Source organism: Hemicordylus capensis, chromosome 5, assembly GCF_027244095.1.
Source record: "Hemicordylus capensis ecotype Gifberg chromosome 5, rHemCap1.1.pri, whole genome shotgun sequence".
NCBI classification, from domain to species: Eukaryota; Metazoa; Chordata; class Lepidosauria; order Squamata; family Cordylidae; genus Hemicordylus; species Hemicordylus capensis.
In genome coordinates, this window is record NC_069661.1 from 226,323,969 (window position 1) to 226,345,514 (window position 21,546).

General features: G+C 41.7%; 1 protein-coding gene across 1 annotated transcript in view; it reads right to left on the reverse strand.

Moving 5' to 3' along the window:
- The window catches only part of STAB2 (stabilin 2), a 175,702-nt gene extending 156,914 nt beyond the window's left edge, over positions 1–18,788 (reverse strand). The window contains exons 1-4 of the mRNA XM_053258339.1: positions 18,534–18,788; positions 16,055–16,188; positions 10,533–10,648; positions 4,162–4,247 (exon numbers count right to left, since the gene is read on the reverse strand). Of these exons, the coding sequence (XP_053114314.1) occupies positions 4,162–4,247; positions 10,533–10,648; positions 16,055–16,188; positions 18,534–18,614 (417 nt within the window). The 5' untranslated portion in view covers positions 18,615–18,788. The remainder of the gene's footprint in view (positions 1–4,161; positions 4,248–10,532; positions 10,649–16,054; positions 16,189–18,533) is intronic.
- Between the last annotated feature and the right edge of the window lie 2,758 nt (positions 18,789–21,546).

Sequence of the window (21,546 nt, forward strand, 5' to 3'; positions counted from 1 at the left end):
TTTATCAAACAAACCCCAATATTGCTATTTCTTAAGTGGTGGCCTAATGGTTCTCATCCTGCCTTTGGGAAGCCATGGGGAATCTTGTAAGAGTCACTTATTCTCACTTTACAGAGGGGGTTCATGGGAGAGCATAAGCCTTTATCCCCCTCCTCCTCTCCACCTCTTAAGCCAGAGCTGTGATATGTTTGGGTAAAGAACCATCAGCTTGGAAGCAGCTTCTGTGTGTGAGAGAAATAAATGAAGTCTCTGTATCTGGAAAATTGGAAACAGAGTCTAATTTTTGGGAGGCATGCCTAAGCCAGGAACAAGGTTAGGGTTAACCTAGAGGTGCTGGGGTGTATTTCTGGGGACCTACTTGCTCTACTGGTTGCTCTACTTGTATGGATGTTTTGCTCTTTTATCTCTTCCTCTTAATGCTCAAACTGTATATGTGTCACTAAACCAAATACTACAAAGACATCATAAGTCTCGGGTAATTTCTCCTTTGAAGGAAGCTAGTGGTGCTACACCCTGGAACCTCTCACTCTTTGGAGAAATGAGGTTGTTGACAATACCTAGATAACTCTCCAGACTTCCCCTCTATACACTCAAAACTCTGCAATAGTTTTTAAACATTTGTTTGTTATAAAATGTTTTATATCCTCCCTTTTGACTTTACAGACTCCGCTGAGAATTTAAAACAATACAATTAATATGGGATAAAATCCAGTTACTATTATTATTGGCTGATATCCTGATTAAGGAAGTGAGGCTGCAGCGGGAGGCTTCATCTTTGCAGCCAGAGACTTCATCAGTTCCACAGCCTGGGCAGGGGAGCAATTTTTGTTGTTCACTTTATTAGTCAGGATGCTAGCCTTGTAAATGGTAATAAATAATAAATAATAAATAATAAATAATGAATAATAAATAATAAATAATAAATAAATAATGTAATAAATGTAAATTTATTAGTCAGGATGTTAGTAACTTGTGAAATCAATAAAAACAAATAAAAATGTATATACCACTTTATATAAATTTATATCTATTTATATACTGCTTTTCAACAAAAATGTTCTCAATGTAGTTTCCATTGCAAAGGTTCCCTGTCCCCAAAGAGTTCACAATCTAAAATTTCTAAAGAAGATAGCAGTGGAATAAACACGACCTAAGAATAGCAGCAACCAAACAACAAGCAGCAGAACAACTCAACCATTAAAAGTAAGACAATATTTACTGGGCATGTAAAAGCCATTGCATTGCTGCCACACAAATACTCCTGGGGAGGGCATTCCATAAATGGGGCCACCATTTACCTAACTTGTAATTACAGAGGCACCCAGAAGAAAGCCGCTAAAGCAGATCATTGAGTCAACACTGACTTGACGGTACTCAATCAATCAATCAATCAATCAAAAAGTCTGGAAGCTAGTGAAGATCTTTTAACACTGGTAATATTTGTCCCAAATGATTGGCCTTTATACTGAGTACTATGAATTAGTTATTACAACCACAGCTGAGAAAAATAAAACTTTAGCTAACAAACTGTAATGCAATCTGACTGAGTCTTGCTTTGATTATTTTGGCAGAAGCACAGATTGTTGACAAAGAGTTTTAATGGCACAACTCTGGAGATAAAGGAATTTTTATTTTGATCAATAACACTTCATCTACAGAACTGTGCCATTAAGACCCATTTGGTTATTGTCCCACTATGTATCTCTGTATTGCAAGGCAGAGAGGTAATTACACCTTGGATAACTGTCCAAATTACTTTGACCTTAAGAACCTACCAATGCTGATCTGACCCTAGATAGAATCACGAGCACAATTGTTTTCCTATTATTTTTTCATGATCTTATTTGTATAGCAGCAATGAACTGGCATTTTAAATATAAAGGCTGCATACTATGTTACATTTAGAAAATATGCTCAAGGCAGCTTGCATTAAAAGCAACAATAAAACACAATAAATACCCACAATCAAAACAAATAGAGACAAAAACAACACAAAGGGGCTATTCTCACGATCAACAAAAATCGGGCTAGGAGAGCCTAGCCCGATTTTTGTTGATCGTGTAAACCACCGGGCTCGCAGGCAAGCCCAGTGGCTTACAAGCGCATCACCAGCTTTGGTAGCCCTCCCTAAAGCCCGGGTTTGCGGAGCGAGGGCTCCGCAAACCCAGGCTTTCTGATTGTGAGTAGCTGCGGTGCAGCTCCATGCCGTGGCTATTCATAAGGAGACCCCCAGAGGGGAGGCGAAAAGGCGCCTCCCGGCTCCAGGGGCCTCGCCAGCATGCCCTGCGCGCTCATGCAGGGCATGCTGGAGCTTGCGGGGGCCAATTGGCCCCCGCTCCCTGCAGCCCCCGACGGCTCCATCAAGGAGCTGGCAATCGTGTGGGCAGACGATCCGGCCACCCAGGGCTCCTGCTGCGATCGTCTGTGGGGAGAGCAGGCTTAGCCCGCTCTCCCTGCAGTATTAGCAAAAGTGGGTCTCACTGATCGTGAGATCCGCCTCAAAGACTAAAATTGCTCAAAGCTGGAGATCCAATTAAAACAAAATTTAAAACACTTCATGGAAGAGGAAGGTTTTCAAGTTATTTTTAAAATAACTCATGGAAGACGAAGGTTTTCAAGTTCTTTTTAAAATTCATCATGAATCCACTCCTGGGAACAGAACTACATTGGAAGCAACTCCAAGGGGCTACTTCATGCATGACATGGGGTGGGTTCACACAACTGTCTGTAAGAAGTACTTACAAAGTAGGTATGGGAGAAACCAGAGGTTATGGGGAGTGCACACTCCTGTCCAGTGTGATATCCGAACCTGCCCAAGTTTGGTTCCGAATCCTGGTTACCCACTTTTTATCAAATTTGTCAAGCCAACTTCAAATTCTGGTTTCAAGTGGGTGTGGAAAAGTCTGTAAAAACTAAGATGGAAGTGGATAACCAGGATCAGGAGCTGAACTTGGGTGAGTTCAGACATCATGCCAGGAGGTTTTTCACATGGGGCTTTAACTTGCATTTCCTTGGGAATGGAGGGGGTGCGTTCACATATCGGCCAGATTTACCCCAAATCCCTGCAAGTTATCGGGAAGCAGTTCACACACAATTTAGGTTTTTGTTTTTTGTTTTACTGTGCAGAGTGTAGTTTTATTACTGTTTAGAGTGTAGCCCAATTTATATCCGGAGTTAAAAAATCCACTATTTTTGTGGGGTTTGGGGGACAACTTTGTTTGCGGTAAAGCTTCCCAGTAAATTCACAGTAAAGCCTGCTGTGTGTAAAAGTCCCTGATGGGAACACACGCTCCCCGCAACTTTTGGCTTCTCTTGTACCTGCATTATCACTTCTTACAGGTGGTTGTGTGAACCTGTCCACGTTTTCCTGTATGGAAACCATCTCAGTATAAGAAATGGTATCTGTTCAAAGTCCTATATGCATTTTTTTTAATGGAGAGCAGGGGCATAACTATAATAGGGCAAAGGGAGACAGTTGTCTGGGGGCCCACTGCCTTGGGGGTCCCCCCAGGCCAAGTCACATGACTGACTCCCTCAGCTGCACATCCGTCTGGGCTTCCTTCAGTTGCATTCATCCTCTGAAATTGATGTGAGTGTTAAGACGTGGAGATACCAGAACAGCATGTCTTTCTCTAGTACCATTAAATGACTTGCATTGTCCACAATTTACAAAACCTTTTAAAAAATAATTTAGGATAATATTCTATTGTGGCACATAGGTTTACTATGTTTTTTGTTACCACTATTCAGCCTCATTTAAGATTTCTTTACTTCATGAGCTGAGCTTCAGTGAGAGGGGACCCATTTTAAAATCTTGTCTCTGGGCCCACTCTAACCTTGCTATGCCCCTGATGGAGAGCAAACTGACTAGGTAGCTTCCATGTTGGACAAATGTAATATATAGAAATGGCCCTGGGGAAGAAAGGATCAAAGTGAGGGAACCCACAATTATTCTGTAATTTGCCAGTATTGGGGACAAAGCTATGTTAGCAACAAAGATATACTTAGCTGAAAATCTGAGCATTAGTATTGGGAAAGGCTTTTCCTGTTTTTGACAGAATTACTAAAAGAAGCCCACTTGAGGCATCGTCCTAATTTCTGTTCCATTTCCAAGTTGTGATGATACAATATCATTTTGAATAATGATAGCAGGGAACATACCTGGCAGGTACAGGTTCCATTCCCAAACTCACTCTGAAAGCAACGCCCTCTGTTAAGACAGGGTGATGTTGCTCCGCCTGGACATTCTGCAGATGAAATGAACAGAAGTGAACAATCAGGAAAACTCAGCTTAATGCTGAGGAGTTCACAGAAGGGCATTGAGCTCAGAGAGGAATCTGTTCAGATAGACATTTTAAAGAGTGGGTGTCAATGGGAAATATGGTTGCTAATTGACAATCAGAAACACTGGTCTGGTCAGAGGGGTTTTGCTTTCAGGCAGGTTGCCAAAAAAGCAAGGGACAAGACCCTTCCGCCCCGCAACCAAGCCGAATACCTTAGATCAGGGGTTTCCAAACATGGGTCCTCAGATGTTGTTGGACTGCAACTCCCATCATCTTTAGCCACAATTGTCCTTTGGGGATGAAAGGACTGTAGTCCAACAGCATTTTGTGGACTCATAACATGGGGAACTGCCAAAAGGATTGTGATACAACATTGGAAGGACAAGTTTACTCTTGATAAACAATTGTGGATTATGGATATGTGGCCAAACAAAACCTAGTTGTTTGGCCTGGCCTTCCAAGGCTTGTAAAGTGTGGTTGTTTTTTAAAAGTATTTTAAGTGGTTTTGAATGGTTTTAATCATTTTTGAATAGTTTTTATATTGTTTTTAGCATTGTGTTTGAATTATGGGTTTTATGTCTTTTTCAAAAAGTTGTTGTACACTGCCCAGAGCCTCTGGATGGGGCAGTTTATAAATGTAATAAGTAAGTAAGTAAGTAAGTAAGTAAGTAAGTTTTTCCTAGCACAGTTTGAACAAGGGTGTTTTTGGTTTTTTTGAAAAATGGAAAAGAAGAGGAATTTGTTGCAGTATGGTCCAATTTTAATGAATTGTATGGATTCCAAAGATATATTTTTAAAAAGAAGGCAGTTTTTAAAAACCATTGGTTGGTTGGTTTGGTCCCTCCATTTCTTTCTCATGGTACTGAGATAAATATTATATTTTAAATATGAAGAACAGGAGGGAGGGATTATATATATTTGTGGGTTTAAAAAATTATATATGAATTTTACTTGTGTTACTTACTATTTAAAATAAAGAAAATGTTGGTTTTTGTTTTTTAAAAAATTGTGGACTCATGATTGGGAACCCCTGCCTTAGTTTAATGGGCAGCTTTTGTGCTGAACCCACCCAAACCCCCTGGGATTGCCCCCAGAAACTCTGCCCCAGGCCCCACCCAAGTACCAGTAGCCCAATGGCACAGAGCCAAGACCTGATCTACCTGGAGTAACCAACACAAAAGAATGGGTGTCAGCTAATCAATTATCATATTGGTATTTCAATTCAGTACTCAAGATCCAAATTGCTGCTTAGGCTCATGTGTCAAGATTGTGCTAAAAGCATCTTTTAAAAAAACACCACAAACCCTGAAAAGCAGCCGTTTGAAAAGTGCTGACCATTTTATTCCATTTCCCCCTAGCCTCATGTTTTGAAACTATAACGGAGGGAAAGTCAGTCCTTTATCAGTTCATATTATTACATTATCATATTGTTCTACAGTTCTACCTTGGCGAAAAAAGCATTTCCTCTTGCTCTCTACATTTACATTTCTGGACTTTTATTCTTTTTTATGCCAGACCAGATTTAATGCAAACATAGGGAAGTGGTCACCTGGGTGTTTCCCTGTGCAGTCAGATCCCAATTAGCCATGCTACCCAAATTATCCCTTTTGGTAGCATTTTCAATGGAATGTCAAATCAGTCTCTGGCTGTGCAGTGGAACTCTCTCAGACAATTGCTTCACTCTATTCAGTCCAGATTGAATGTCATCATGGCTGGAAAATAAGCTTCCAAAGTGATTATGGGAAACGGTTCTACTAATGAGTAATATCACAAAAGCATATAGGCTGCTGCATTGGTGATCCATAGTGTGCAAGCAAAGGGCAGAAGGCAGGGGTCTCAAACTGTAGCCCTCCTGGAGATGCTGACCTACAACTTCCATTGTCCCTAGCTACTGGCCATTGTGATTAGGGATGATGGGAGTTGTAGTCCGACAGCAGCTGGAGGGCCACACTTTGAGACTCCAAAATAATTCTGAGGCACTTTGAGGCTCCAAAATAATCCACTTTCTCAGGCTTGAAAATCCTTACATTTCATCTAGTTGACCTGCTTGGCTGCAAGAGATGGGGGCAGCTGCAATGGGGCTTTCCAACCCATTACCAGTAGGTGAGATAGGTGGTAACTGAAGGCAGAGTCTCTTCAAAGGTAGCAGCCTCACAGGAACATAAGAAGTTCAGTATTGTCTACACAGACTGGCAATGATTTCTCCAAGGTTGCAAGCAGGAATCTCTCTCAGCCCTATCTTGGAGTTGCCAGGGAAGGAACGTGGAAGCTAGATGCTCTTCCCAGAGTGGCTCCATCTCCTAAGCAGAATATCTTACAGTGCTCACACATCAAGTCTCCCATTCATATGCAAGCAGGGCGGACCCTGCTTAGCTAAGGGGACAAGTCATGGTTGCTATCACAAGACCAGCTCTCTTCCCTGATGCTAGGGATGCTTGCTTGGCACATCCCAGGGATGCTAGGTTGGCACATCCTAGCATCTAATTGTCTTTTTGGCACCAGGTGAAGACACACATATTCTCCTGGCTTGTAATAGATAATGGAACATTTAAATCTTATATGTTTATTTACTACATTTATATCCTGCTGTACCTCCAAGGCACCCAGAGTGGTGTATATGGTTATGTTGATCCTCACAACCACCCTGTGAGGTGGGCTTTATGGCTGAGTGGGAATTATGAACTAGGGTCTCCTCTCATTCCTCATCCAACACTCAGTCCTCATCCAACACTCTAACAACCACACCACCCAGGCTCCCTGCTGTGCCTGCTTTTATTGCTGCTTTTCACACTGTTCTTTTAGTATTGCTTTATTGCTGTTTTATTCTTTTTATGCTATTGTACTGCTAATTTGATTTTACTCTTTTTAAATTCTTTTAATATTTCTGTTAGCCACTTTGGAAGCTTCAGCTTCAGTAAGGCAGCACGAACACAAAGTACACCCACCCCTTTACAATAAACAAACGAATTGATAAAATTTCATTGCCATACACTCTTTTCCCTATCAAACTCTTTCTTAATAGCACAACTGTTTTGTTTTGTTTTTTTTAAAAAATCAGCATTAGATAACGCCATAGTGCAGGGGTTCCCAACCTCCAGCCACAACTGTGTCTGCTAGGGATGATGGGAGTCGCAGTTCAGCAATGTCTAGAGGACCACAGGTTAGAAACCCCTACCATAGCGATTTTAAAGGGGGGGCATAATAATAAGGCCTACCACATGCCCAGCTTTGTTGTTTAAGAGCATCAATTTTGTTATTTAAGAAAACTGAATTCACAATATTATCTCAGTCTGAAAGGCTGAAATCCTGAGGTGTAGCATTTTAGTCACTTTTTACTTCACCGACTAAAATTAAACACCTCATTCTCAGTTTGTGCAAGGGCATATTGTGATTCCTGTTAACAAGACAAACTGATGCCTCTGAGGGTAGAGGGTGTGCACAGACTGATTTTAGTGGTTCAGTTCAAATTACGACCAAATTCAAATTGAACTGCTGGTCCGCGAACCAGTTTGGTCGAACTGGCTGGCCAGTCCGGTCTGTTCAATTGAACCAGTTTGGCAGTTTGAGGGGTAATTGCTTGTAAATGGGAATCTGGTGAGGATTAGGAATCCCTTTTACAAGCCAAGGGGAATTCTGGCTTTAAAAGATGGCCAGCGTTGGGTTGGTGAGAGTGAACCTTTAAAAGTATTTGTAAGGTGCTTACTGGTGTGATGCTCCCCACCCTCCAGCAGCCTGCCTACATGGCGGTGATGCGGTTCCTGAAATGCCCTGGCCTCCATGGATGTGCGAAGGCTATTTGAGTGATCTCTCCTGGAGGCCAGTCTGGTTCATGATTGAACTGTTTAACAGGCTTGTTTCGTGGTGGACTGATTTGTGATTGAATGGTTTGTGCACACCTCTATTTGAGGGCCACTAGATTTGACACTAGATTTTAAAATATAAGTGGTGTTGGTGATGAGGTGACTGAATTGGGATTTTGACATGGAAATAGAGAATATTTAACTTTTCAATTGTAGCAAATTAAATTGCTGCAAATTGACATTATGAAGGGGACAAATATTTGCTTTGGGGAAAGAAATACTTTGTTCAGGAATGTTGTGCAGAAGGAAAGGGTTAAACACCTTCTACTTTTGTGCTGCAGTCCTGACCCAGATCAACCATCTTAAAAGGGAACAAAAATCTTGAAACTAGACAATGAGGCTGCAATGGCTACAGCCTCAGAAAAGACTGCAAATCCCAGGAGCACCTGCACTATCCCCAGGATTCCAAAAGGCATTTTAAAAGTCATCCTAAAAGGTGGCTATCTTCTTCACAGTGGGGAGCGAAGAGGAAATTTTTCTATTGGCTCCTGCTGGTCTTAGTAAGTAGTTTGAGATATGTGTGGAGTGGACAAAGCAAAACCTCAAGAGGCTGGAGAGTTTGGCCTGATATGTTTATCATCATCATTATTATTAATTTACACAGACAGTTGTTATTGACTGGTTTGTTTTATCCAGACATCGAGTCCTTCTGAAGGACCTGGGATGGCTGAATTTTATTGTCAATGTTGTTGCTGTTGTTATAGATATCGTCGCAGAATATAGGCTGTTCCCAGTAAAGTTGCCTTTTCTAATTGGCTGGTGGTGATTTCTGTGGCCCCTATGGTGTTGAGGTGCTCTTCAAGTTGTTTTGGAATTGCACCTAGGGTGCCAATTACCACTGGAATTATTTTGGTCTTTTTCTGCCACAGCCTTTCAATTTCAATGTGTAGATCTTTGTATTTTGTTATTTTTTTCTATTTCTTTTTCTTCAATTCTGCTATCCCCTGGTATTGCTATGTCAATTATTTTAACTTGTTTTTAATTTTCTTTGCTCTTTCACTTATTAATTCTGGTGTTATTATTAGATCTTGCATTTGTTGGTTACTTTTTTCGACCTCTTTCACCCAGCCTGCTTTTTTATTATAATCTATTGGATTGTCCAATATTATTTCTTGTTTACACAGTCAGACAGGTGTTATTGACTGGTTTGTTTTATCCAGACATTGAGTCCTTCCCAAGGACCTGGGATGGCTGAATTTTATTACCACTATTATTATTATTATTATTATTATTAATAAATGTAACAACAACAACAACAACAACAACAACATTTAATATCCTGCTCTTCCTCCAAGGACCCCAGAGCGATGTACTACATACTTAAATTTCTCCTCACAACAACCCTGTGAAGTAGGCTAGGCTGAGAGAGAAGTGACTGACCCAGAGTCACCCAGCAAGTATCATGGCTGAATGGGGATTTGAACTCGGGTCTCCCCGGTCCTAGTCCAGCACTCTAACCACTACATCATGCTGACTTATCAATCAATCAATATACCACCTGACTCCAAAGGCTCTAGGCACTTCACGAAAATAAATACAATAAAAACAAAACAGAACAGCTATTAAAACAACAATTTAAAACAATTTAAAACTTTTAATTATTTATCTAACGGTTTATAAAATGACCATTGTTCAAATACAGTTGGACTAGAGAAAAGGGGGCTTTCTCTGTTCATGGAGTCCACAGCTAAAGCTAGAGACGCACTAACACCCTCATTAACTTTAGAGACGATCCGGAAAGAAGGGCAAGTGGTTTACTGAGCCATATATAGAAAGCCAGCCTAGCCAATTGGCAGCACTGGTGCCAGAGAAAAGGAAGAATATGGGGGCTTTTAAAACATTGACACTATGTTGCTACAATGCCTAGAGCGTCAGCACAATTGGTAAAATCCATTAAAATAATCTTCTTGTCAAATCCCTGGACAGTTCATATCTAGGATGTCACTTTTCCTATATCCTGGAGGAGATGTCTGATTCCAGGACTGCGTCCAAACCAAACCTGGACATGTGGCAACACTCATGGTCATTAGCTATATGGAACTCTATGTTCAGAGGTCACTGAATACCAGTAGATGGGTAGCAAAACAGAAGTGGATTTTTGTCTCATTGTCCTGCTTGTGAGGTTCCTGGAGGAGATAGCTGCACATTGCTTTACTTCTCCTCCTCTCCCACCACCGGCAATGCTTTGCTTAGGGGTCGAAGCCAGCCGAGGCAGGCGACATCCGAATAAGCTGTGTGCACCCTACTAATTGCTGTGCCACACTGACTCTATTGAGAAATATCTGACCTCTTGGAACAAGAGAGATAGATAGTAATGCTGTATGGATTACATATGAGGTGTTTGGAAAGGGGAAAAAAATTACATGTAAAGGTAATAAGGTTCCCTTACCTAGACAGTCTGGCCCCCAATAGCCTGGGCAACATTGAGACTGCTGGTACTCCATCATACAGGTATGTCGACATCCTGGGAGGGAGAGAGTGAAAGTCTTGATTTCAAGGTAATACCTGGAAGAAAAGGATTTAAGGCTTTGTTAGGAGTTCTTAATGCCTTTATATAGTGACATCTGGATCATTAAACATGTTTCTCCTTACAGTTAGAGATGGGCTGCAAAATAACGATCCTGGCTTTAAGATGATTTTTGGTACTATTCGAGTATACTGAGTCAGACAATTTGCTCATCTAGTTCAGTTCTGCAAAGCAGATACTCTTCCACTCATCTACAGTCCCATACTGGTCAGCTGATTCTTGGCCTTGGGGAAAGACTTTGGCAACCTGTTGCCAAAGTTTATATGTGAACGTTGGATCAGAAAAAAGTCAAGAAAATATAAACCAGTCTTGTTTCTGTGATAAACTCACTAGGGGCTTTTAAACACAGCAGGCTTTACTGCGAGTTTACTGCGAACTCAAAGTTATCCCAAAACCCCTTGACACAAATAGTGGATTTTTTTTACCCCAGATCGGGCAACACTCTAACATGCTGTGAAAAACCCAAATTGTGTGTGAACCACTCCCCAATAACCCACAGGGACTTTGGAGTAAAATTGGCCAATATTTATTTATTTTATTTTATTTTATTTATTTATTTATTTATTTATTTATTTGATTTCTACACTTCCTAAAATGGCTCAGAGCGGCTCAAGGTGCTATGTGAATGCAACCCCTCCATTCCTGAGGAGTTGCGAGTTAAAGGGCTTTAAAAGTCCTGTGTGATAAAGATGATATTAAGCAGGGCTGTGCATCAAATTGGAACAATAATTGGATTCAATTTGATACAGTCCCTGCTAGCAAGCAACTTTTTAATTGTTTTGGTTTCAGTGCAAAATTGCTAATATTGGCATAGCCCAATACTGTACAGTATTTTCCATATCATATCAGGCTGTATTGAACTTCATCTGATGACTGAATGGGCTGTTTTCATGCTGCTTTTCTCTGTTGCTGACATCACAAACTTGCTGGTTGTTGAATCAGGTGATGCACCATATACTGAAAACGCTGAGCGACAGGGGAAAGAGAACAAATATATGCCTGAAATCTCTGCTTCAAATCAATGCCTCTTCAGGGATTGCATGCTTCTTATATGACGATGATGACGAATATGTATATACCGCTCTTCAACCAAAGTTCTCAAAGTGGTTTACATAGAAAAATACATAAATAAGATGGTCCCCTGTCCCCAAAGGGCTCACAGTCTAAAAATAAAGATATGGCAGATACCAGCAACAGTCACTGGAGGGATGCTGTGCTGGGGTTGGATAGGACCAGCTGCTTTCCCCCTTGATTCCTTGCAGAAGTGCCAGGGTACCTAAGAAGCATCTACCATCAGCTCTAAGAAAAGTCACACTTGAAAGCTTCATCTCATTCTGACTTACAATAATATTTTTATAGACATTTCAATGAGTTTCCATTATTTACTATGGGCCATGATGTCCTATGGGCCGATGCATCAACCCCTGTACTGATACATCGAATGTTTCTATTGTGGTTGGTACAATTATTGGTTAAATTATTCATTTTCATTTGCATCATATTAGTTACCAGACAGGATCTGATAATTTATATCTGTGCACAACCCTCATGTTAAGTATGGTCTGCATGTGCAGCAAAATGAGGTGGCAGAATTGACTATAGTACTTCAAATAGGTGATGGGGGAATTATATTTTTGAATGTTCTCATTTGTTAAACTCCCTGAAAATGAAGAACTGGCAAGCCATCCAAAAGATCAGTTAAAACCTTTGTCCCCAAGTGCTAGTTTCATTTGCAGAGAGCGTTTTTAATGTGTGTCATTAAAAATGTGTAATGCATTCAAAAGTAGAATTCTGCTCTTGTGGTTTGAAGTGTTACAACCCAGTCTACTGTGTCACTCTTTTGTTATGCAGATCCAGCCTTATTGTCAAGCTATTCTCCCTCAGACTCAGGTTCCTGTTTACAATATGGGGCTAATGGCAATGACCTACCTTACAGGGTTGTTGTAAGGATTACTAAGTTAATATATGTAAAGCACTTGGAACACTCGAAATGTCCTATATGTATCATTATTATTAATGGGCATACTCCAGGCTCATACTGCCCTTACTTAAGAATGTTTTACTCACACAATAGAGGGATGATTTCCACCAAATCCCTTCCTTCTGCTGTTTTCAGTGCCTCCTGAAAATATGTTTCTTAGGGTTCCCCAGCCCTCTGGGACATATAGGTGGCACAGAGGGCTTCCTGGGGAAGGGGAGGATGTCAAGGATTGCCACTTCTCCAGAAATGCTACTGCTGCTGCTATAGGGAGGAGAGCTGGTCTTGTGGTAGCAAGCATAAATTGTTCCCTTTGCTAAGCAGGTTCTGCCCTGGTTTGCATTTGAATGAGAGACTACATGTGTGAACATGGTAAGATATACCAGTGAAGGGGATGGGGCTCCTGTGGGAAGAGCATCTGCCTGCTTGCATGCAGAAGGTTCCAAGTTCCCTCCCTGGCATCTCCAAGATAGGGCTGAGAGAGACTCCTGCCTGTTACTTTGGAGAAGCCACTGCCAGACTGTGCAGACAATACTGAGCAAGATGGACAAATGGTTTGACTCTGTGTATGGCAGCTTCTTATCTTCCTACTGTTGGAGGGCATAGGGGACAGCAGAGGGAAAGGGGGCTTGGTGAAAATCATCCCTCTCCTGTTGTGTGAGTGACAAATTCTTACATGAGGGCAGCATTAGTCTGGATGCTGCCCATTATTATTAATTACTACTACTATGGCCATATGTCTTACCCTTTCAATTGTAACCTGGTGCTGCTACTAGCAAAATCGTTGTCCAGAGGCCTACACTGTCTCCTTTCCCATCCAACAACACATAACACCCACTCTTCAGAAATCTCTGAAACCTTGTCCCTTCCTAACCCTTTCAGTTATTACTTCACTCTTACCTGAGGCCTTCACTATGTAAGGCCTCACTTTGCAATTGTGTAAGATGACAGGGTGTCCATTTAAGTGCTATGAAACAATCAATGCATCATTCGGCAGGCACAATTTTTCTTTTCACTGTAGCAGCTTGGTGGGAAAAATTGCACCTGTGGAATTTACATTTTCCTCAGAACTCTGATGAGGTTGAAGCCATAATCCTTATGGAATCTACTTACCCTCCCATTTATTTCTCTTTTAATGTACTCTATAAATAATATTTGATAATAGGTTGTGTGTGTGTGTGTGTGTGTATATATACAGATTATATATATAAAGATTATATATTATGTATTATACACACACACACACACACACGTGTGTGTGTGTGTGTGTGTGTGTGTAATTATGATAGTGTGGCAATACTAGTAACAGAAACAGATTGATTGCCCTAAAGCCAGAATTCATTCCAGGCTTTATACAAGCAAATATTCATTGCTTGATTACTCAACACTTGATGCCTTATATAGCCTGATGATGGTTGCTTTTTGGTGGATTTTTTCACACATGCAAGTGGTCACTTGATGTTACTATCATTGACTGTTGAACAGGGACATGCTTCTACAATGGTCAAGACAGAAAAGAAAAGAAAAACCAAAAATCCAAATGTTAACCAATTCCATGCATTCAGAGCCATCTGCTTTGAAAGCTCCAGAGGCTGTGTAAGACTATGGACAAATGTATACGGGACTCAGTTCTCATAGCATTTCCCCCTCTCTGCTCAAACCCAGGCACCGCCCATGTGAAATGCATTTAACAGTGAATCAAACGCTTCCTAAACAATCTTTAGTAGACTGTCTTGTTCTTGGTTCACCCTCAGTGGTAGGCTGTACCATTTGGGGGTTATTTTTCCACCTGTAATGCAGTGTCTTCACCTTTGATGCTGCATTACTGGATGCCATGGCAGGGGTGGGGGTGGGTCATTGCATTATAAGTAAAGAAAAATGTTGACTGCTGCCAACAACACTCTAGGCCACCACCACTGCTAAGGTAAGACCCCACAAGGGTTTGAGTGAGACTTAACTTGGTGGTACCATCGTGGCATGACATCAGCTTGAAGCACTTCTCAACAGTCTCACTGCTGGCTGTCATATTTTTTTTGCCAAGGCCTCAGAGGGCAGCCATGGGTCCATTGATGGCCTGGACCCTTGACCCGTGCCCCAGTTGGCTGACACTGACCCTTTGAAAAATGAGGACAAATAAGCAATTTCTAAATCAGGTTAAATTCAAGCATAGTGGGGTTCTGAGATTAAGCGATAGTTTCAATAGCCTAATCTAGATTTTCTATGTTCCTATGCACTCTACATGTTAGAGTGCATAGGAACACACGCTAGAGTGCATAGGAACACACATAAGAAAGCACACACACACGCACACACACACCCCTTTAAAAAATGGAAAAGTTTAAATCCAACTCTAAAAGCAATTCATTTTACCCAGTCACCTTTTAGACAGCAGAACTATGTAGAAAGCTATTACTGAAAACTGCTGATCAGGATGAGATAACACTGGATCTTTGAATATATTATTATTATATTATATGTGTATTGTTATGTATGCCTTAAACTTTGGTCTATGACCGCAAATAAACATCATGATGATGATGATGATGATGATGATGATGATGATGATGACAGCTATTACAGAAATTCTACAGATATTACTCCTGGGAAGTAGGGTTGAAAAGTGCAAGTAATACTTTTCAGAATAAGATTGCAGTAGAAATTAATATCAGCTCTGTTCATGTGATATATGCACAGCTATGAACATGTGTGGAGAGAGCAGGATTATACTTTCTGTCCCCCTCCTTGACAACCACCTGTACCACTGCTAACTTGGCAAAGAGGCACCTTTTAACATGGTGATCCTCTTTATTTAGCAGGGGGAGAGTAACTGGCCCAATTCACCCCCAGCACAGTACCTCCAGTGACTGTTGCTGGTGTCTATCTTATGTTTCTTTTAGACTGTGAGCCCTTTCGGGACAGGGATCCATCTTATTAATTAATTAGTGTAAACCGCCCTGAGCTTTTTTTGGAAGGGCGGTATAGAAACCGAATAAACAAACAAACAAACAAACCATTTGTTTTTAGGGGTCTCAGTAGTGCATACAGAGCCTCTACGTGTACAAGTTGTAGGCATGTAGACTCTGTTCAGTTGCATGCACATAGACTCCATCTCTACATGGAAGTTGGGTGTAGGCCCAGCAGACATGGTCACATTCTCCCTTCTCCATGTGTCATATCAGAGATATGCTGCATGACTGGAACTTAGGTTGATTGAAAACCTCTTCCAGTGTAGTGTATTGGTTAGAGTGTTGGACTAGGACTGGGGAGACCTGAGTTCAAATCCCCATTCAGTCATGAAACTCACTGGGTGACTCTGGGCCAGTCACATCTCTTTCAGCCCAGTCTACATCAATCAATCAATCAATCAATGCAGAAGGTATCTATAAATAACTATCAAAAGAATTACCTGCAGTCTCGTGTCCCAGAGCTATTGGTAATTTTAGTATAACCTTCAGGACACTGGATTTCAAAATTGAGAGAGCAAGATCTGCATTTGGTTTTGGTGATAACAAGCGTCTTCTCATCGCATTTGTTCTTCCCCTAAGGGAAATAAACAGGTTGAGGTAATTATGAATCACAGCCTTTTGATAACTGATATATAGACTCTTCAAAAGGGTTTTGTGACTTTTGTTGAAGGGTCTGATGAACCATGAATGGATCGGCCTTGCCGTTGTAATCTCCTGACATCCCTTTCTGCATTAAGCCAGGGGGAGCTCTGTGCACCTGAGTTAGGGTGCCAGCTGCCACCCCTTGTGTGCTCCTACACCCCTTCTCCTCGCTTTTTAAAAAGCAGAAGGCAGAAGATCATCTGTTTGCCTGAGGTGACCAACTCACTTTGCCTCACAGAAGGGCCACTCCTGGTACAGTATACTTACATTGGTTGTGTAGTGGTTAGAGTGTTGGACCAGGACTGGGGAGACCTGAGTTCAAATCCCCATTCAGCCATGAAACTCACTAGGTGACTCTGGGCCAGTCATGTCTCTCTCAGCCTAACCTACAACAGGGTTGTTGTGAGGAGAAACATAACCATGCACACTGCTCTGAGCTCCTTGGAGGAAGTGCAGGATATAAATGTAAAAATAAAAAAATAAATGGGATATAGTAAGGTCTCCTTGGATATCCTCCTGCGCAGTGAAGTGTATGTGTGTTACAAATCAGCATCCTCCAGTTAGATCTAGTGACCCAAATTACCAGTGTGGTGGGAACAACAGATATATCAATGCTTGATATTTTTCAAGAGAATCTATTCTCAGAAACCACCATGAAATCTTTGCTCTCTCTTCCATATATAGGACACACATGGATTCCGAACTATTGAATGGGGCTATTCTCTATATTCAAAATGAGTTTCACACCTGGAAGTTTTTCACATGGGGCTTTAAAAACCCTTTAACTCGCAACTCCTCCAGAACGGAGGGTGTGTGTTCACATATCAGCCAGATTTCCCAGCTGTCCCTGCGAGGTATCGGGGAGCAGTTCACACACAATTTGGGTTTTTCACAGCATGTTAAGAGTATAGCCAGATTTATATTCAGAGTTTAAAAATCCACTATTTGTGTCATTTGTTGGGGGCAACTTTGAGTTCACAGTAAAGCCTCCCAGTAAAGACTGTTGTGTGTAAAGTTCCCTGGGAATGTATATCTACAATACTGATGTAAATACACAACAGCTAAAGGCAATGACACCCTCCTGCCCTTCTTTTCAGGAACTCTGAAATTCTCTTTTGATTTTTTTTTAAGCAGGGGCAAAAGGACATCATGCTGGAGCCCCAATAATCTGCTGCCTGAACTGATTGCCTCACCTCACCTTAGGGAAGGACCACCCCTCATTAAGAGAGCTGGGTATGTTTAACCTGGAAACTGTGATGTGGAAAAACTGTCTGAGAAAATTCTCCAGCATTTCTCCTTGAAAGTGACCCAGAAATTCCTCTGTTTTTAAGTTTTTCCTTGGAAGAACTCTGAAATTCTCTTTCAGTTTGGAGAAATGTTGGCTCCAACCCTTCCTGAAGCTTTTTCAGACTGCGACTTTCCTGCAACTTTACGAGGGGCAAGCTAGCCAGTCCCCAGGAGCTTTTTCAGACAAAGACTTTGCCACACAACTTTACTTTGGGAGGGTGGGTGTGCGTTCACACATTGGCCAGATATACCCCCAAGTCCATGCGATGTTTCAGAGAGCACTTCACGCACAATTTGGATTTTTCTCTCCGTTTTGGAACCTAGCTCAATTTATGTCCTAGGTTAAAAAAAAATCCTCTTTTTGTGTCGGAGTATCCATTATGCCCTGAACTCTCAGTAAAGCCTTGTGGTAAACCTGTGGTAAAGCCTGCTTCCTGAAAAAGCTCCTGGGGAAGAAAAATCTAAGGGGAGATGGCATAGCTGTCCTCAAATATCTGCAGGACTGTCATGTTGAAGGAGGTGTGGACTTGTTCTGGGTTGCTTCTGAGGGTTAGACTAGAGCCAATGAGTTGAAATTTCAATCAAGCAGATTTAGGCTAGTTCTTAGGAGGAACCTCTGAACTGTAAGAGGTGTTCAACTGTAGAACAGTTTGTCTCATGCAGTGATGGAATCTCCTTCTTTACATGTTTTCCAACAGAGGCTAGATGGTCCTCTCTCAGGGATGAGTATTTTATTTTATTTATTACATTTATAAACTGCCCCATCCAGAGACTCTGGGCGGTGTACAATAACCGCTGTTATTATTATAACCCAATAATAATACAATAAGTATTGAGCAGGGATGGACTAGAAAACCTCCCAGGTCCTTTCTAATTCTAAAATTCTATGATGTCAGTATCACATATGTAAAATTCTCCTTTCTGCATAGGCAGTTGGCACAGATAGAAATGCAAGCCTTTGCTATAATCACACACACACATACTTCTTACCTGCTCTGCGACTTTCATTAAACTGGAGGTCTTTGCAACTAAAGACGAGAGAAGGAATAAAACCATCACATTCCTCTTCATGATGAAAAACTGTTGGGTATTTTCCTTCAAAATGATTTTCTCATCAGTTTTAATGTTATAGGAACAAAACTTCCTAAAAGTTCCACTAGGCTAAGTGCATCCCCTTTATTCGACAAACGCTGGCATGGTTCAAAATATATTCTTCTTTTCTCCTTCTCTTGAAGCCAGTAAAGACTGGAGAGTACGTGAAACCTGCCCTTAGACAGGAAAGGCTCCCCAAATGGATGTTGTGGTTGAAAATGCTTACAGCAAACTCAATTAACACTTCCTAACTGGCATCCTGCCAGACTTTTACTGTGCGAAATCCAGACGCTCGAGTTGTTGACAGCACATTTCCAAGGACACTAAGCACTGGTGGCAGAAGATAACTCTTTGGTTCTAAGTGGACATGAATGATCTGAGTTCTGAATGCTGTTACATGGTGTGGCCATGTAATGGTGATGATGCACTCAGTGTTTGTGCATTTAGTTATGCATTAATTGTAATATTTAGCTTGGTTCTGAGAGTTCGCTAGTATGGCTCACTCCTTTCAAGCACCTTTAAAGCCTTAAATGGCTTGGGAGCAGGTTACCTGAGACTGAGAGAGAGCCTTGCCTCATATGTCCCAACCCGCACCTTAGGATCTTCTTCGGAGGTCCTCCTCCTAGTGCCCCGGCCAAATGAGGTGAGGCGGGTGGCTACTAGGGAGAGTTTTGGTGGTTGCACCTCATTTATGGAATAGCGTCCCCAGTGAGGTTCACCTGGCTTCATCAATTTATTCTTTTAGATGCCAAGTAAAGATGTTTTTGTTCACCCAGGCCTTTTAAATTCTGATTGTCAGATTTGATTTGATTTTTTAACTAATTTTAAAATGAGTTTTTAAACTGGTTTGTATTGTGTTTTGTATTTTCTTTTCTCCCCTTTTGTCTGTTATGATTTAATGGGTTATGTGTTTTTATTGTATGTTTTAATCCTGTGTTATGAGCTGCCCAGAGAACAATTTGTTATGGGGTGGCTAACAAAGTTGTTTATTTATTATTTATTATTATTATCTGTCTGTGACCAAAAAGGAGAAGAAGTTGGTTTCTGAGCTGAGATTCCAGGGGTCAGATTACATATTATGTTAAGCATGCCATTAGAACTGATGTGCTTCACTTTCCTTTATCAAAAAGGAACCCAAAGGGCCCTAATCTGAATCAGTGCCATAGCAGGTGGTGGAGGGGTCCTTTACCTTCACCATGGTCCAGATCTAGATAGCCCCCGTGGCTTCTATTTGCCCTGAAAGAAAATCTTTTGTTGGCACCAATTAAAAGGGATTGGCAGGTGAGGCTGGGAAATACCCCCCTGAAACCATGGAGAGGTGCTGCCAGTCAGTGATTGATTGATTAAGTGCCGTCAAGTCGGTGTTGACTCTTAGCGACCACATAGATAGATTCTCTCCAGGATGATCTGTCTTCAACTTGGCCTTTAAGGTCTCTCAGTGGTGCATTCATTGCTGTCGTAATCGAGTCCATCCACTTTGCTGCTGGTCGTTCTCTTCTTCTCTTTCCTTCAGCTTTCCCCAGCATTATGGACTTCTCAAGGGAGCTGGATCTTTGCATAATGTGTCCTATGGATAGTTTGAGTCTGGTCATTTGTGTCTCGAGTGAAAATTCTGGATTGATTTGTTCTATGATCGATTTGTTTGTTTTCCTGGCTGTCCATGGTATCCTCAAAAGTCTTCTCCAGCACCAAAGTTCAAAAGCATCAATGCTTTTTCTATCTTGCTTCTTCAGAGTCCAGCTTTCGCATTCTTAGAGTGTCACGGGAAAAACCATTGTCCGAATGATTCTAATCTTTGTGGGTATAGACACGTCATGGCATCTAAATATCCTTTCCCAGGCCTTCATTGCAACCCTATCAGGTGAGTGCTAGGTTGCGGCATATTTCTTGACTGCTGGATCCTTTACTGTTGATGGTCGATCCTAAAAGGCAGAAGCTACCCACCACTTCAGTGTCTTCATTATCAATTCTGAGGCTGCTTGCTGTACCCGTTGTCATTAGTTTAGTCAGTCAGTACAGACTAGATTGATGTTCTTTATTTCAAGACCTGGGAACCAGTAGTGGCCCTCATCAATCCTAAATGCAGCTCCCTAACTACTTATTTACTAGACCTGTCCTGTGTGAAGCTTTGACTGAAACGGAATACTCTGCACATCCCCCCTGGCACCATACAAAGATAGCCAGGCCCACTGTGTAGTGCTGTGCTTTGCCCCGGGCTGGGAGGCTCCTTTAACGGAAACGGAGTCCTCTTGAGCCCCTGTACCATGCTGAAAGGCGTGCTCAGAGTGCTGGGAAGTGTAGACCATCTCAGCACTTTACCCACAGAGCTCTTAAAAGAGGGCTCAATCTCTGTCAAAGGGCCTTCCGCACAGTACTGTGCGGAGATCAGCACAGTGGGAAATGGCTCTCACATTGAAGGGCCCCTTCCCCCAAGACTCCTGCTTGAAAAAATAGTGAAGATCACTGAGCTGAGTCAATGGTCTGACTCAGTAGGGGTGTAACTATAATAGGGCAAGGGGAGACAGTTGTCTGGGGGCCCACTGCCTTGGGGGGGGGGCAGAGGCAAGCCACATGACTGACTCCCCCAGCCACGCACCCGCCCGGGCTTCCTTCAGTTGTATTTATCCTCCAGAATTGATGTGAGTGTTAAGACCTGGAGCTACCAGAACAGCATGTCTTTCTCTAGTACCATTAACTGACTTGCATCATCCACAATTTACAAAAGATTTTAAAAAATAATTTAGGATGATGTTCTATTGTGGCACATCGGATATATATAACTATGCTTTTTGTTACCGCTACTCCATGAGCTTTGCTTCAGTGAGGGGGGCATTTTAAAATCTTGTCTCTGTGCCCACTACAATCTTGCTATGCCCCTATGACTCAGTATAAGGCAGCTTCCTGTGTAACC